Source organism: Opisthorchis viverrini, assembly GCF_000715545.1.
Source record: "Opisthorchis viverrini unplaced genomic scaffold opera_v5_151, whole genome shotgun sequence".
NCBI classification, from domain to species: domain Eukaryota; kingdom Metazoa; phylum Platyhelminthes; class Trematoda; order Opisthorchiida; family Opisthorchiidae; genus Opisthorchis; species Opisthorchis viverrini.
This window is the reverse complement of record NW_008751807.1, coordinates 444,205-460,448: the sequence shown is the minus strand read 5'-3', so window position 1 is coordinate 460,448 and position 16,244 is coordinate 444,205. Positions and strand designations below refer to the sequence as shown.

At 45.6% G+C, this 16,244-nt stretch overlaps 1 protein-coding gene across 1 annotated transcript; it reads right to left on the bottom strand.

Moving 5' to 3' along the window:
* Window positions 1-252: 252 nt before the first annotated feature.
* T265_06912 (hypothetical protein) lies at window positions 253-15,563 on the bottom strand (the record flags this gene model as incomplete). Its single annotated transcript, XM_009172310.1, has 8 exons — window positions 253-1,579; window positions 5,098-5,214; window positions 5,361-5,448; window positions 13,746-13,930; window positions 13,967-14,123; window positions 14,164-14,323; window positions 15,228-15,339; window positions 15,511-15,563. The coding sequence occupies 8 exons, from the start codon at window positions 15,561-15,563 to the stop codon at window positions 1,255-1,257; spliced, it is 1,197 nt and encodes a 398-aa protein (XP_009170574.1).
* Between the last annotated feature and the right edge of the window lie 681 nt (window positions 15,564-16,244).

The window sequence follows — 16,244 nt, the reverse complement described above, 5'->3', positions numbered from 1 at the left end:
CCTTCAATGTGTCGACCTCAATTGTGTAATGGATTGGTTGGTACGTTGCTCCTTCACTCAAACAATGCAAAGGGTGAAAGTTCCCGAAATAGCTGTCGCACTGTCAGTTGTATCACTTTCGGATTTACAAGCCAACTGTATCACACTTTTCCTACACCTTCAATGAAACTATCAGTCTGAAAATTATCCTAGCTACTTGCATCAACCAGGCGGTTAGAGAGCGGACCAAATGTAAATAAGACACGTTGAGTAATTTTTTCTCATTTATTGAAGTGAAATGAATATTTTCTGTAAGGTAAGCCCCTTTGAGGAGACTAATATGGGTAGAAAGTCCAAGGGTGTTTGTTCAGTGGGAAACTGGCTCTTCCATCAGAGTTAATGACAAAATAAGGCTGAGATTAAGCTAATGCGAAAGAAATGCCGTTGTAGAAATACAACTGGGGAAACCGTTGGTAAGTTCATCCAAGAATCTTTATCGAGTATGACTAAATAGCTGTCAAGATCATTGTTCTCACTGGCCAGTAAGTAGAAAGGTCGTCGGAAAACAGATGTAACCGTCAAACATGAGGCCATGATTGGTCTCTAGCTGGAATAGTAAACCCGTTTTCTCAGCATTCGAGACATATGTGAGTACGAAAATTTGCTAACTGGGTGCTTCTGTCACGCTAAAAAATTATGACCCTAGTCTTGAATAATACGGTAAAAGTTGGCGCCTTAATCAAATGAAACGAATTAAAACTGGTCGGTGCGCGATCGCTGATCCAAAATCTCCGTCGCCTTTCAACACAAAGAAATTCCTGAATATCAGTCAGCCACTAGCCGGGTATAAATGATTGACTTCTACTGCTTACGAATTAACAAGCATTCCGAAAAAGAAATAGATCACTACTAAAAAGCAGAAGAAAGTGGCTCACACAAGATGTACGTGAAAGTCTTCCGTTCGAAATGCAGTGGGTGTCTAGGTAGATTGGTCAACAAGGAAACACGATGTGGTGGGTGGCGAAACAAAAATGAAAACAAATGCAGTCGAGGGACCTAACATCCTGAAAGTGGAACACACAAACTCAAAAGGTAAGCGTGTTATACAGATCTTTTGGGTTCCCAATGGAACAATCGACGAGAGATGTGAGTTACATATCACTCTGAACAGCCGGTCGAAGAAGATGAAAACTGTGTGCGTGAATGGGATAGGAATAACACGTTGAAAACGGGAGGTATCTATTCAGGGTGACGCGTCGTAGATGCAACGAAAAATCAGTCCCGTTTTTTATCCGACGGTTGTCTGGGTACGGTGTCTCGTACACTGCCTTGTCCATTCAGTGTTGTGGTTGCAGTTCCGGTGGCAGGAGTAGATCCAGGTGAGCCTGTTGACGGTGTGCCAAACGGTCCAGTGGATACTGGAAACGAAGGGCTAGAGGGCACGCTGGAGGAAGTTGAGGTGGCAGCAGCAGTTTTGGCAGCCCGGCTACGTTGGACGGCATTGCGCAAAGCATCCACAGTGCCACCGAAAAGTACCGTGCACAACACATTTTCGAAAGGCGAGAATGGATCTTTCAGGCCCAAAAGTATCATGGTAACTCTAGATTGTGGAAAGGGCGATCACAGGTGAGATTCGAGAAAAGTTGGATAATAATCAACAATTGAATTGCGAGAAAAACATGGACGTTATTCTGGTTTCCGCATTCATTAGCATTAGTACGTCATGGTGACAATGCCAACTTCCATGTGTGGTTCGAATAAGTAAGTCAAGCTAGCTCTAATGAGAGATAGAAATGACTAAGCTGGGTAGCGTCAAAGCAAGTGAATTAGGCCACTTAGAAAAAATACGCCCATTTTCCTCGCATTGTGAACAAACTAAGCTTTGCTCAATTCCCTCGAAAAGGGGATCGGAGTTGGCGCAGTAAGTAAAGGAGACCAAGAAGCACCTCAGGATACACAGAACCTTATCCACGTTCATTATTGTGATTGATTTGTACATTTCACCAAATGCAGATGTAGGCATATCTATTATCTAAAGCATAATAGTTTAGACGTACTTCACACATGAGAAATTAGTAAACACTGGCAAGCGGTTAACCTTTTTTTCGACATAACGTTGGTCAAACAATAGACGATGTCATCTGCGTATACCAGATCGACAAGGTTTTCGTCACAGGCTATTTGAGCACCGGGGTTTTGGAGACCTGGTGTTCGTCTCATCATTTCACTGACAAAGAAATTAAACAGAATGAAAAGAGTGGGCATGCCTCATCGACACCACTTTGTGTACGGAAGCTTTTGGAGAGGTCTGCGTATACTCTCACACGCCCAAAAATGTCAGAATACAAAGAACTTATGGTGTTCGCAAACTTCCGGGGCATTTCTTAATGGGTGAGTGAAAGCTTTGGAGATCCAGGAACACTAAGATCGTGGGTCGTTTGTACGTATGACGTTGTTCTAGCATCTGATGGAATGTGAGGATTCGGTCAACGCAACCTATACCAGGCCAGGACCCTGCTTACTGATCCCGAGTGAGTGTTTTACGGGCCACCATAAGGCGACGAAGCACAAGTGAAGTCAGCAGTCTTCTTACGACCAGGGGTCAAGCTGATCCCCATATTCACTACGAGCCCCCCTTTTGAAAATGGGCACTATCACTGACTCTTCCCAGTTTTCTTGGACAAATTCCTTTTCCAAAATGCAGACAAACAGATCAGACAAGCGTTGACTGAGACTTCACCCTTATTTCTGAACAATGCGGATTGGAGGTCATCCGCACCAGAAACTCGGTGGCGCTTGAGAGAAAATGTTCAGTCATAAACCCCCGGGGCCGTAGGTGGCACCACGTTCACCGTTTAGGGTTTTACGTCAACTGTGGTCTCCAGACATTCAGAGACTCGAAACATTCGGATCACGGGTCGAGGCGTTCTTCTTTACTCAAGATGGTTTCCGGGGACCGGTCTCAGGGATCAACTAAAGTGACCTTCGGGCCTCTTCCATTTCTTGGCTTTCCATATCCACCAGACTTCACGGTCAGCTCGCATGCTCAATTTCATTTGATGCTTCATAGTCTGTCGGGTCAAGTTGTGTTAGGGACTATCTGAAATATTTCTGAGACTACTATTCTGTCCACTGTTCTGTTTAATATCCAGTGTTTGAGTGGGCATGAGAGCGACGCATCATAGGCAAAACTCCCAGCACTGTGCAAAGAGCTGGTAATCTTATCGTAGTATGAATTCACATCTGATGGTGGAGCATTTGGATTATGGTAAGTTCGTCTAAGCTTGTCCGGATCTGCCAGCCTCTCAGTTGCTAAGATATTTGTCCGCACCTTACACGGTCCTGTAAAACGGAGGGAGAAGCGACTCCGGATAAGCCCGTAATTGGAATCCGCTAATGTGCTCCAAAACGATCCACAGTGACTCATTGATCCACGCAATTGGTAACTGATAGCATTGTGATCGATTTGAGTTCGTAGCCAGAACGCCACTGGAGAACACCATGTAGTCAGACGACTTCCGCTACTTCGGAAGTTAGTACTACATAAAAGCAGTCTGCGGTCAGCGCACAGCCGAAATAATTGTTCATTACTATTTGTCAGTACCGAGTCCAGTCAGACGACGCTACTTCGGAAGTTAGTACTACATAAAAGCAGTCTGCGGTCAGCGCACAGCCGAAATAATTGTTCATTACTATTTGTCAGTACCGAGTCCAATCCATGTCGGCCTTCTAATTAAGTCTCAAATGGTCTAAGCCTCTCCACTTGTGCATTCTGCAGCAACCACAACCATATCTGAGCTTTCAACTCGCAGCGACATAAGCGATTAATGCAGGGAACATCAGTATAAGAAGTCAAAATGCAATGTGCTAGTGTTTCAAGTATGAGAGTCATATTTAGTGGTAGATATTCAATCGAGACCACACTAAACTACGTCACCGGCTGGTCCAACCAGATCGCCTGGGGCCAATCAACCCGTTCCAACAAGCGAAAGGAGATGGGTCACTAAACAGCAAAACAGCGAGTCAATCCGATCAGCTAGTAAGCAAAAAATAACGTATCTTTGTTACAAAGCTCTAATCAATCTCACAACAGCAATAAAGTGAGGACTAGGGCTAACGTGTGTGCATGTTTTCCGTTGCATAGCGTAATACCTACTCTGGAATGTTTTCTCATTTACGGCAGTGATTGGATGACCATGCACGTGCTTGGAAAGAATCAGAGTGCAGCCAGAGCATAGCTTACGGACACCTGACCTCAACTAAGCTGACTAGCACAACCGCCTCAACCAGAAGGCCACCATTATAGACCTGGATGTTAAAATGGCCGATGTGAAGGCATTCAAAACCTGTGCAAGAGACATAAGAACATGACTAATTCAGGCGTACTCATACTGTTAAAGCCATTACATAACCTGACTACCCTAGTGTACCTAAAGAAGATAGAGGCCTAACCGGTTCAACAACTCACCACAAATCGATTATATAGGTTACTATAGTGAGGATTAACCACTTGATCGCAGCGTGACGGGATTAAGGTGCATATGACTACACGGGGGGAGTGAAATGGAATATTCCAGAGAATTAAACATGTGGATCAATGAGGTTGAAACATCAAATTAGTGCGTTAGTGCGCATCAATCCAGAATCGACTGCATTCGCCAGTACTGCGCAGCTGACTTGGTAGAATGAAGAACATCTACAAAGTGCATCGTTAATAATAATAACCGCTCAGCTCTGACACAGTCCATGACCGCCTTGCAAATCGGAGGCAATCAAAAATTCAGGATTGGTTTGAACCACGGATCATCCAATCAGCAGCTTCATGTATTAACCACTGAACTAGCTGGAGCTCACAGCGCATACCTCAGACCAAACATCAGAACCAAGTGTCGTTAACCGATACTGAATGACTGTCAAACAGCGCAAACGTGGAGAAATAGGACGGTGACAAGTCAATGACAACCAATCCAGCTGAATGACTGGAACCCTTGGCAGAGTTCTTATTTCATAATTGTGGGAAACACGCTTCTGAAATCAAGGGGTGAGGCCGAGTTAGCGTGTATGTGCATAGTTTGGGGATACTCAGCGGAATGGTTGCGACAAACCATGGGTTCTTACCTGAGGTAAACAAATATCGCCGCGACTGCAAGAAACAGTTGATTCTCCGACAGAGGTATCACATCCCAATGACGCATGTAATAGGCTACTGATGCAAGCAACGAGATCTTCGTAGTACTAAATACGGAGAAAAAAAGAAACTCATGAAACATAAAAATATAACGCAGTCAACGTGCGCATGCAAGCATCTGGTCATATTGGAACACTCATGTATCACTGGCATGCTATAGTATGATACCAAAGACAGGCTCTAAAAACCTTACAATGTTGGATGAAGAAACTCCGTCGCGGCAGGTAGCCAAACACCACGTACGAGACGCTGAAAAAGTTTCATCTCAAGATAGCCAGCACCTGAGAGGGGGATATGGACAATATATTAAATGGTGCAAAGGGTGTATTTTTCAGTTTCGAAAATTGCTTGGTAACCGTGTGGACCACTCTTTCATTTAGTTACTCTAAAAAACATAAGTGATGGTATGAACGACTAAGTCTAGAATGCACTTATGTATCACTGCAGGTAAGGCGAGCGCGCATTTTCGACCCCACAAAGAATGAACATGGCGAGGTGAGTGATGCTTTAAAATTTCCCACTGAGATCACGAGGAAACATCCCGAATGGAAACCCTTGCAAAGCAAACAATGAATTTCGGAAGTGCCGATGAGATCGAAATAACTGGCCCAGAGTTCATAGAACCTCGTTTCATGACAGGGCATATCGCGCCTGTTAAGGCGGGTAAGATATAGAGGATATTGTTGGATATTGTTCGTCTATGTACACCCCTTTAGTAGAAGTAGGCATGAAACCCATTTCCACACCACGCTGAAATAAAACCATGAGTTCACTGTGATTCACTCCATACGGTTAATTCACAAGAGTAAATGCTGTTCTAGATATTAGTTCGCTGTTTGTGCACTAAATAACAGCAGAAAACGTGGATCAAGACTGTTGAGATATACCACTCTACGGGGCGAGGTGACTCAGTGGTTAGAGCACGAATTTACTGACCGGAAGGTCCATGGTTCGAACCCGGCCTCTGCATCTCGACTTGCCTTGCCTAGGCGTAAACAACTTGACAGTATTCCAGCCATGGTGCTTACTTCGGGTGACATGACAGTTAAGCACCGAAAGGGTGTAACGGCTGAACCGTTTTCTCTTTATCTTACTCTAGGGCCTACGTTCTCATTACGGTTTACTACATGGAGACCAAAACTGGGACTCTACATGCGGAGATTTCGTTCCGAATGGCCGCTCCTGAGCCGGAAGGTTTCAATTACTGATGCAAAAATACATGCCGAACCTGTCAGACTACTATTTGTGATTATCTGCTGATACAGTTGTTCCATCGGTAGAATGATTAGATGACGCAAACAGCTCATGAATGTGAACCAAATTTTCTTTCAAATGATAGTAAGGCTGTAATAAATTAGTACCATTAACTAACGCAAGGTAAACAGCCCAGACGATGAACAAGGCGCTCAGTTTCCTGATTCAGATGAATACCATCAAGTCGGAAATGCGAAAGGGCATTCATCCAACTGTATTGAACCAAAAGAGGTTTGAGAGTACGTAGTGATCAAACATCTTGAAGTAATATTAATAATGAACGGTTCGAAATTGAAGTGTGGAGAATTTTTCAAATTCCCCAAAGGCTCCGAAAGCCGTAACAACCGACATTCATCCAAACGTCACACAGACCTTTTTGATTGCAGCCCAAAATCTTCTGGGCCTTCGTTCGCATAGGGTACTACGAGTTGTATTACGTCAAGCGACCAGTGAGGCTTCTTTAGTTCGTTGGATTCATGTTTCCGTGCTGTTTTGTCAGTTTCCACAACCTCCATAAGAACTCCTAAGAACCGTAACGTCCAACTGTCCCTCAGATGTCGCTCTAGTCGCCGGAGATCTCTGCACAGTGGTGCGATTTAGTGGCCTGTTTGTTTTGACTTTAGGCCATGATAATAATGATGGTCTTTGCAGATCCGCGCTGGTTTAGACGCGGTAGACATCATTATGCTACCCCATACTAACGAATATTCATGGAACCATATTGACCATTGAGTCGCGAGGCTGCATTGTTGACTTTCGATTTCGGAGTACGCGGGTAGAATCAGGTGTCGTCTTCATTCAGCTTATCTTTCCAACGAACCAAACTCTCCGTTCAGCAATCGAGGTCTTAATGGCTCAATGATTAAGACGGGAAACTACTGACTGATTGATACGTGTTTCGAACACATCCATGACTTTTCGACAGCGTCTGCTATGAGATTGAACAACCCTGTAGTGTTCTAGCCGTTGTGCTTCCTGAGTTGCACGGAAACTATGCATCGAAAATGTGTCGAAGCTGGACGATTATTATCTATTATTAATGCCGTCCGGCCATTAGAAATTTTAAGAAGTTGAGTTTACCAAAGCAGTCTATGTGGATGTTCATCATCTGCGACCAAGGGACATCCGTACAACAGAGAGCTCGGTATTGGCGTTTCTGAGACATCAACTAAGCACTGGACAGTTAATTCGGCTCCTAGATGCGAGACACTGTTTCTCTAAGGACGCTGAACATATTTCACTTAGAAGCTCCGCTATACGGCTTAGGTATAGCCTGGTGGCGTCACCATGCTCTGGAAATGTAAGCTGATGTAGCTGGGAATGTTAGGAAACCTTACTTCATGCATAAAACGGCACCCAAACACCGGTTGTTAGTAAGGCCATAATAGATAATGGCGGAAAATATGGACCAGTATGGTTACCTTTGAGATGAATATTTACACAGTTTAGATGACCATCGGCTTTTCTGTCCTTGTCTTTCATGCAACCCGCTCAACTGGAGCTGTAAATCATCCCTCAGTAACTAGGGTATTAGTTAGCCGTTCTCTCTTCAAAAGGCAAAAACCGTCAGGGTCATCTGAACCCTCACCGGCGCCACTAGGTGATGACCAATTTTGTATTGTACCTTGTCTTGGTTGTTTGAACTAGTCCCGAAATAAGACCATCAATCATTCTGCAGAATCGGCTGCTCCAACCACAAGTGTGTAGGTCTTAACTCAGAGGTAATGCTGCCAGTGGCCTCACTGATCGTTCAACTGTAACGTCCATTAGGTGCCTAACTGCCAAGCCACCCAAAGCACGAGGGATGGGATACCACCAGGCTGCCCAAGCCTAAACAGGGAGAGTCGGGAGGCAGAGGCCGGGTTCTAACCAAGGACCTTCCGGTCAGTAAATTCGCACTCCAACAGCTGAGCCATCTCGCCCGGCCTCATCATATTGCGGTACCTCATTCCATTACGCGAGCGTCGGGTAGGTTTTTAATATGCTATGAGATGCATTGGCCACACCTCGTCAAGTGAACTACTTAAGCAACGCCACGCACACCACGTCGTTTGTCTTGATTCCTAGAGACAGTTCGGCTACATTGCCCACCTCAGCATTATTATCTCAATTGTTGAACGATAAGCCGATGTCAGGCCTACGCCGCTGGCGTTGCAGGTTCACGAAAATCTGGCATTCCCAATCCGAATGGAAATCTCATCTTTCGCGAGACCACTGAGGCCGATAAAGCTGCCCAGGTAAACAAATTAATCCGCTGTCCCAATTGGCTTATGAGCATGAGGTTATGGTTCGAGCCTATCGCTTTGCAGTAGCACTTAAAACTTTGCAGGTGTGAAAAGCACGACAAACCGTGAGGAAAAATTATTCAGATTATGTTGTCTGCCCTACAGTAGCGTCAGATCCAAGAAGAGATGTAAGCGAATGCCCTGGGAGCATTTCGACCCCAGAAGAAACGTTGGCCTTAAACCGTGGCTCTCAACCGGTGGCTGATATCCAAGTGATCCAGTCGGGTCCATGGTTGATTTGTGCTTGGTGACCACTCGAGATAACCGTGACTAACGCGCGAACTTACCGACTGGAAGGTCCGTTAACACTGATGTTTCGCTGCCGCACCTCGGCCATTTGACATGTACGACCATGCTTGGATCTTGTATGCGTGCACTGGAGACAGGGCATATATGTTTTGAGGAATTATAAGGTTTCTGGAGCAGTCTGTTTACCAATTTGACAGAGTACAGACGTTGAAACCTCCTATGTAGAGACGACCTCGTGGAACTAGCGAGGTGTTTTGTTTATTGCTGATGGATAGCGAGGTGCATAAAGCACACCGGTCCAATAACTGGGACTCAACTAATTCAGCAGCACTTGCTTGTATGGTTGGAAGGGAATGGGGATGGAGATCTGCGGACGAAGGACTGCGCAAGTAAATGATACTTCCAGGTTGCGCTGGCCGAGGAAGGGATTCTGGTTGAGGTACCCCACCTTAGGCCTTTGACTCAAAAGTCTGACGTACAAAGCAGTGAGAGCGAGACGGCCCAAGTGGTTAGAGCGCGAATTTACTGACCCACAGGTCCGTGGTTCGAACCCGATCTCTGCCTCTCAGCTTCCTCTGTCTAGGCTTGGGTAACCTGGCAGTATACCAACTCTCGTGCAACCTTCGGGTGGTATGACAGTTAAGCACCGATACAGCTGAACTCTTACCTTATTTCTGACTCAAAAGTCTGACCACTGAAGCAGCGGGAAGCGAATTTTTCCTTGGGAACAGTGGCCAGAACCCGTGATATGACATTCTTACCGGCTCAGCTGTAGGGGGTCAGCCAAACCCGAGGGCGAAGGGAGTAAGATGATACTGTCTGACTCCCGATCGAATGCGCACAGCAATTGCCTTTTGAGCAGAACCAGACTCGTTTTAAAAGTATTTCGGTCGCATTGAATAATGTGCTGGGTGTCACGGCCAACTGCTGAGCGATCCGATTGTGGTTTACCAGAAGGCTCATTAGATAGGTGCTGTATCTCAGAACAGTTACTGTCGCAGCTCGATGCGAGGAAACTGACAAAGTCCGAACAACTGTTCTGATAGCCCACTGACAGTGCTGGATTTATGCACCAATTTACCAGCTCACGCGTGCAATGCGCAGCTACCTCCCCCCCCCCCAAATCATCGGTGAACGAAACTGCGGCAGCTACAACCACTGTAAGACGAGTACGCGGTTCTTACAGCTGACTTGCAATTCATCCGATGGGCAAAAAGGGACCAGAAGGATGGCTTCGATGCCAAAAAGGTTAATTTTGAAAATTCAACACCGCAGGAACCGCCGCCTTGATCTCGGGGCTGATTACTTTGGAAAACCGTTTAATGAGTCGTTTGCCTCTGAACCCATGCATTTCGTCTGAGCCGCCGTGCAGTACGTAGTATGTGAGTTGTTCCTCGTCCAAGTCTTGAAACACCACAACGCCTTTCTGCCTTGAAGCACTATCGGGTTACTGGGCTGGATAAGCTTCCGCCAGTGTTGAACAAAGACGGTTTTATCTTGCCTTGATCAGTTTGTTTTAACTAGTATGGGAACATTCGAATGCATTCGAAGAACTGAAGGCAAGTTAATAGCTGTACTTTAATTCAAAAAGGGATATGAAGCGAATCCTCTAGCCGTATGGTTATAGGCGTTACTCCAGTTGTAACGCGGCTACTAGCCCCAGTAATACTATGATGTCTGACCTCATCACGCGAGACGCAAGTCCGAAAATACTAAGCGGGATTTCGACCAGGTAGGGGGTGCAAAGTGGCCACAACTTTACATTATGACAAGTGCTTGAGCAACATCACCCGACCAGCTGTGGCGGTTTTTCTTAACTGCAAAAGACCTTCTGATCCCGTGGATAGGTCGGCTCTTCTGCGCACACTTGGTCAAAGAGCAATTTTCTGGGAGCTTGTGAATAATTCGTTATTTATTCCCACATTTCTGATTTACAATGGGTTATCGAACTTTTACCATAACTATTGGGGTCCCCACAGTTGTTCAACTTGGTCGGAGACACCATCATGAAGTGTGATCTCCAATCTGACTATCGAAATCGAACTTTGAGGAAGGCTGGTGAGGCCACACCGTGAAGAAGATATTGCTGTTATTCGATGGTCAGTCTTACTCTGGCTGAAAATTGGCCTCACAGACCCAAAAACCTGAGACGAGGGTATTTACCACCCGTATCTACGTCGTATACAGGCGCTAACTGGCTGCAGTACGTAAGCGAGTACTTGCTAATAAGTGTGGTGCACCCTAACAGCAGATGAGGCTTATCAGGTTTCGGAGACCACCGTCCACTTCAACACCTCGTTAGAGAAATGTCGGCAGGGCATAGACATTAACGTGAACAATGCGCACTGTAGTGGCTATTGTCAAGTTGAGCACTGGAAGATCTCAGCGTGCAGCCGAGTTGGAAACCTCACAGGGCAGAGCGTAAACAACCGATAGTGGGCTCCTTACTGCCATTTCTTAGTCAGACTGCGAGGCTAACATATGTCTGGCGTTGTGCTGAGCTTGTATTGGATAAGGTTCGCAAAGTACATTCAGCCAACCGCGCTCCAACATGACGCTCAGCTGTGTTTACCTAAACGGCATCGGAAAGTGCAGACATTTCAATTTTCGCTGTTTTTGCCCGTGAAATGCGGTTTTTCAATATGTTTCCCTTTAGTTTGACCCTTTACTATGGCTTTCTTCTCCACAGCTTAATGACATTTAGACACCAGTTCCCACTACTGGTGTACCGCTGTTCATGATTATTAGGACAAAGGCTGATATACTGCAAGCTTTTCGAAGCCTAGACAGAAGCAATCGAAATGCCACGGTGGGGTTCTAACCACAGGGAATTGGTGGGCAGTTCCGCGCCTTAATTACTGAGATATCCCAAAATGCTACTCACTTCCTTGGGTGCGAGGATTAGATATCTATTACTGGTTACTACGGAGGGGTGATTAATAAATGGAATAGGAGTTGAGAGGTACCACTGAAGAAAGCGGTGTCAGCAATAGCCCGTTTTCGCTGACTAGCCCTACTGTGGAGAGCAAACAAGGCGACCCGGTTCAGGGCACCAAGCGACCGCCGATGTAACACGAAATTGATGTTAGTTGTAAAGGTTGCGATTAAGTGAGTTGAGATACTTCAAGGACTTCCAAACCTAAACAGGACGATTATGGTCACCAAACAACGCCTCTCCCTCGCAAGCCTGACAGCAGGGTAATCGTGATCACAGTAGTCCAAATTTCAGGTAACAAGTCATAAACGTCTCGACCTCCAACCCCAACCCCAAGGACAAGGATACTGTTTACCTTAACCCACTCATTGGCAAAGCTGGTAGGAGTGACTGAGTGCGACAAGGATAAGTCTTAGTGTGCCTCAATGGTTTACGGAACCGCCAAATCGCCACATCAGGTACCATCTATTTAAGACTAGAAGAAGAGGTCGTGAATTGAGAGGAAGGGGGGTGCGGCTCGGATCTATCGGTGAGACCCTAGTACTCGTTGTACTCGACGCGCGATATTATTATAAACCGATCAAACAACCGGCGAGTTCTTCGACATTATTTACCTGAATTCTTAACACACATTCAAATCATCTGACACAACTATCCTGTCTGTATGTAATTCCAGAAAGCTGAAAGCTGAATCAGGACATTCATTGCTTATTCAAAAATCCTTCAGCTGAAGCACGAATAGAGTTTGTGCTTCTAGAGGGGAATAATATCATGCTCTACCAACGAACTTTGGAATTTAACGTTATGGCGACGCTGAAATTTGGATGTGTATGGACATGTGGTAAACATAACTGGAACTCCTGAGAGAAAATGAAAAAAAAAACAGCCTATCTTGGACACATGCAATTCACAAGTATGAGTCGAATCGGTTTTTAGCTCCTGTTCTGAGATCGCCTGTGGATCCTGTTTATAGGGTTTATGTATATTAAGACTGAAACGATAGCATTTATACTGGAAGGCACCAGGTGACCCTTAACCGAAATAGTCAGCAACTGATGAAACCATAGCGAACATGAGGTATAAAACAAATGTCATTTTCACGCTTTTGAATGGAGCTGCAACAGAATGTCAAGTAAACTTACACTAGGCGACATTAGCTGGGAAACCCTGGAAAAATCACAAACGGGGGATTCGGCTGGGTTCTAGGTGAGTCTATCGAAGAACTAAATTAGTTTGCAAATGAGTGCATTTCGCCAGGATTTTGTTATTTAAGTGATTCACCGTGATAGGACGCTAGATTTAACTGAAACGTCCAATCAAATAGATTTTGGCAATGAAAACCACCAGGTGGCTAAACCAAAACTGCAGGGGAAATTCATGTATAACTGCGGTTGAACAGGCTCACACCTCCCACCGTTTAAATGCACAGTACATGCAAGCACGGATAACTAGGTGGCTGTTGGGTCAGTCCATATAGAAATACAACCACAGTACAAAGCAACCTTTAGCCAAAAAACGACAGCAGACATGGACGGCACACCCTGACAGCCAAAACACGGCAGCTCCCAAAGTTACGGTGTCAGGAAAAACCAACAGCGAGAATATCACGAAAAAGCAACAGGGTAGTACCGTCCAAGAAACAGCGACACAAACGAGTGCGATTGACGAACATGTCCCTAGGGCTCATACACATGCTATGACCACTGAATCAAACGAAATACTCACAATGGTACAACAAACAGTGGATTTTTTGTCGGCTCCCATTTGCCAAGGATAAACTGTGAGACAGGACGGATAAATATGCTACCACTACCTAAAGTATATGCACAGAATAAATCTCCGCAAAACAATATACCTTTGAGAAGTCCGAGTAAGACACAAGTCACGCCAGATTCGGGAAATTGATGTAACCCGTGGTGAACGCCTATTGCGATTTTCCTGGCCCGTTGTATCTCCTTCAGTGAGCATATAATCAACCGAAAAGGCAGAAATTTGCAGAGGCGGTAAACCAGGTCAAACGGGAAGTAATTGATAAGATACCTGCGACGTAAGTGTACGTGACAACCGTCTACTCACCATACGACTGTGGCCGTAAGAACACCACGTGTGTCATCAAAACACATAAACAAGGGCTCCCCGCATATGAAGCTGGACAGGATGGCCCCGCCGAAACACATCAACATCGTAGCTAGCCAACATGAGAACGGGTGACGTCTAGAAAAAGCTGTCGAGCCTTCGAAGTAATGACCGAAAAATTGCTCCCGTATACCTACCTGATTGTGGTGTATCTTCCTTGACTGCCATACTCATGAGTATATAGTTACACACATCGAAGTAGGGGTACATGCGCAACTTGGCGAAAGAATTAGCGACATCCTCGATTATCACAGGATCCATCGCGACGAAACTGCGCGCCCTTGTTAAGGTTATTTGCTTGAGTGAGTAGAAGAAATAAACCGTTAGTCCACTTCACCGTGCCAGATCTCATGGGAAGTAGGGCACGGATGCCGTAATTAAAAGTGTTGCAGCCAAAGCGTAAGGCTCCTCGTTTAAATCAGCAACCGAGTGTTTAATTCACCTCTTTAGTTAGCGAGCAACAGGCGTGCCTTGTAAGCTGGAACCACGATCCTGCTTCTATTGTACAATGGGTGCAAACTCTAGCAGGCCAGACACGCTGAGTGCCTTGACTCTACGCCTGCTGGCTTGGTGACGCTCAGTTCAAAGCAGGAGAAAATAGTGGTTATCACCAGTTGGTGAATATCGCACCGGAAGCATGATTATAATTGTACACAGGGTGGAATTGTGACTGGTGGGATTTATTATTTAGGATTGCGCGGAATCGCGGCAGCTACACAGACAGTGGGCATCATCCGACGCTCCCAACCTAGAGCGATCAAACTTCCTTTGGTACTGAGGACAGAGGAACGCAGTTATTGAGGAGTGTCTTATCGTTTGCGGCACATATTACGCTTAAGCGCCTTTCGGTATTCGCAAAATGGAATTAAAATATCAAAATCTGCGTTTTCAAGGTCACCAATTCATAGTGAAGCATGTTCACGTCTAATGGATTGTTCTGCAAATTATCTCCATGGGTGGTTTGTTCAAGTGAGCGATGTAATAAGATATCGCGAATTCCGGGACACAAGGGACAGGTAGTTATGCAGCTGAAATAATTCAACGAGCTTTCTATAAAGTACATTGTGCTTGTGGACTTGAAATATGCGGGAATGACTGTAAATAATTTTTTCCGCTTATGTCTTCTTGGCTAGATGAATAGCGAATTGGTTGCTGTACAACCTCGACAATTACTGTTGCGAGTTATCACCACAGTAGTTACATTCATTGTTTTCGGATAACTCATGCGAATTTGGAAGAACGTAAGACTTGCATATGTTGGTGACCTATGCGGAAACGTCAAGTATGTTGGTGCGCTACGGCCTAGTTCTGTACTAAGCAAAGCATGCGAGGGCGATCAAATCATTGATCATAGCGGACAGCTGAACGAACCCAGCTTACGCACATGGCTAACTTGCGGCTAGGGGCACACGATACCCAACCAACTAGACCCACATCATTCATAGCGGACGACTGAAGGAACCTATCTGATGCACATGACTAACATGCGGCTAGAGGGCCCTGATGACAAACTAGTTGTCCGTACAAGAATCATCATCACAATACTTGGCCTGATATGACGCGCGATCTATTGCACGCCAGCAGCCACCAGCACTATTCGCCTGGCACAAAGCAACCGAAACCTCAAGTCACTGTCCCTAGATCGCCATCTAAGTTGAGGCCTCGTATCCACGAAGACCGACAGCAAGCCGTTGGTCGCCGACGTTGAGCCCTGGTGCAGCAGGATTTGCCCCCGAACAATCAACTCCGTTATGATGGCTGTGATCCTCATGGGGCCCATCCCTTAAAACTCATTCACCATTCGTTTCAGATGCCAGAAGTCAATCGGCGTTGAATTACCGATAGCTCCTGGAATAAGCAACCAGCTACTCCCAGCCGGCTGACAACTGTACTGCAGAATGCACATGCCCTATCTTCCAGGCGATGTGACTTTCCTGCATTCATTTGTTATCTGTATTTAGAGACCAGTCGTTCAAAGAGGTTAGCAACATTCTTCGTGGATGTATTTTAGCGTGCTTCTCGATTCGCCATCGGTGGTTGTCGGATTATGACCTACTGAAACAAAGAACACAGTTTATGCTCACACCAAAGCCACCACCGTGAGCCTTGATCGTTCGGTTATTACGTTCGGCTAGGCCCTTTGTTCGTGGATGGTATAGTGCCGTCCTTAGCCATCTAATACCCAGCTTCTGCAAACAATTCCTAACGTCTTCGCTCT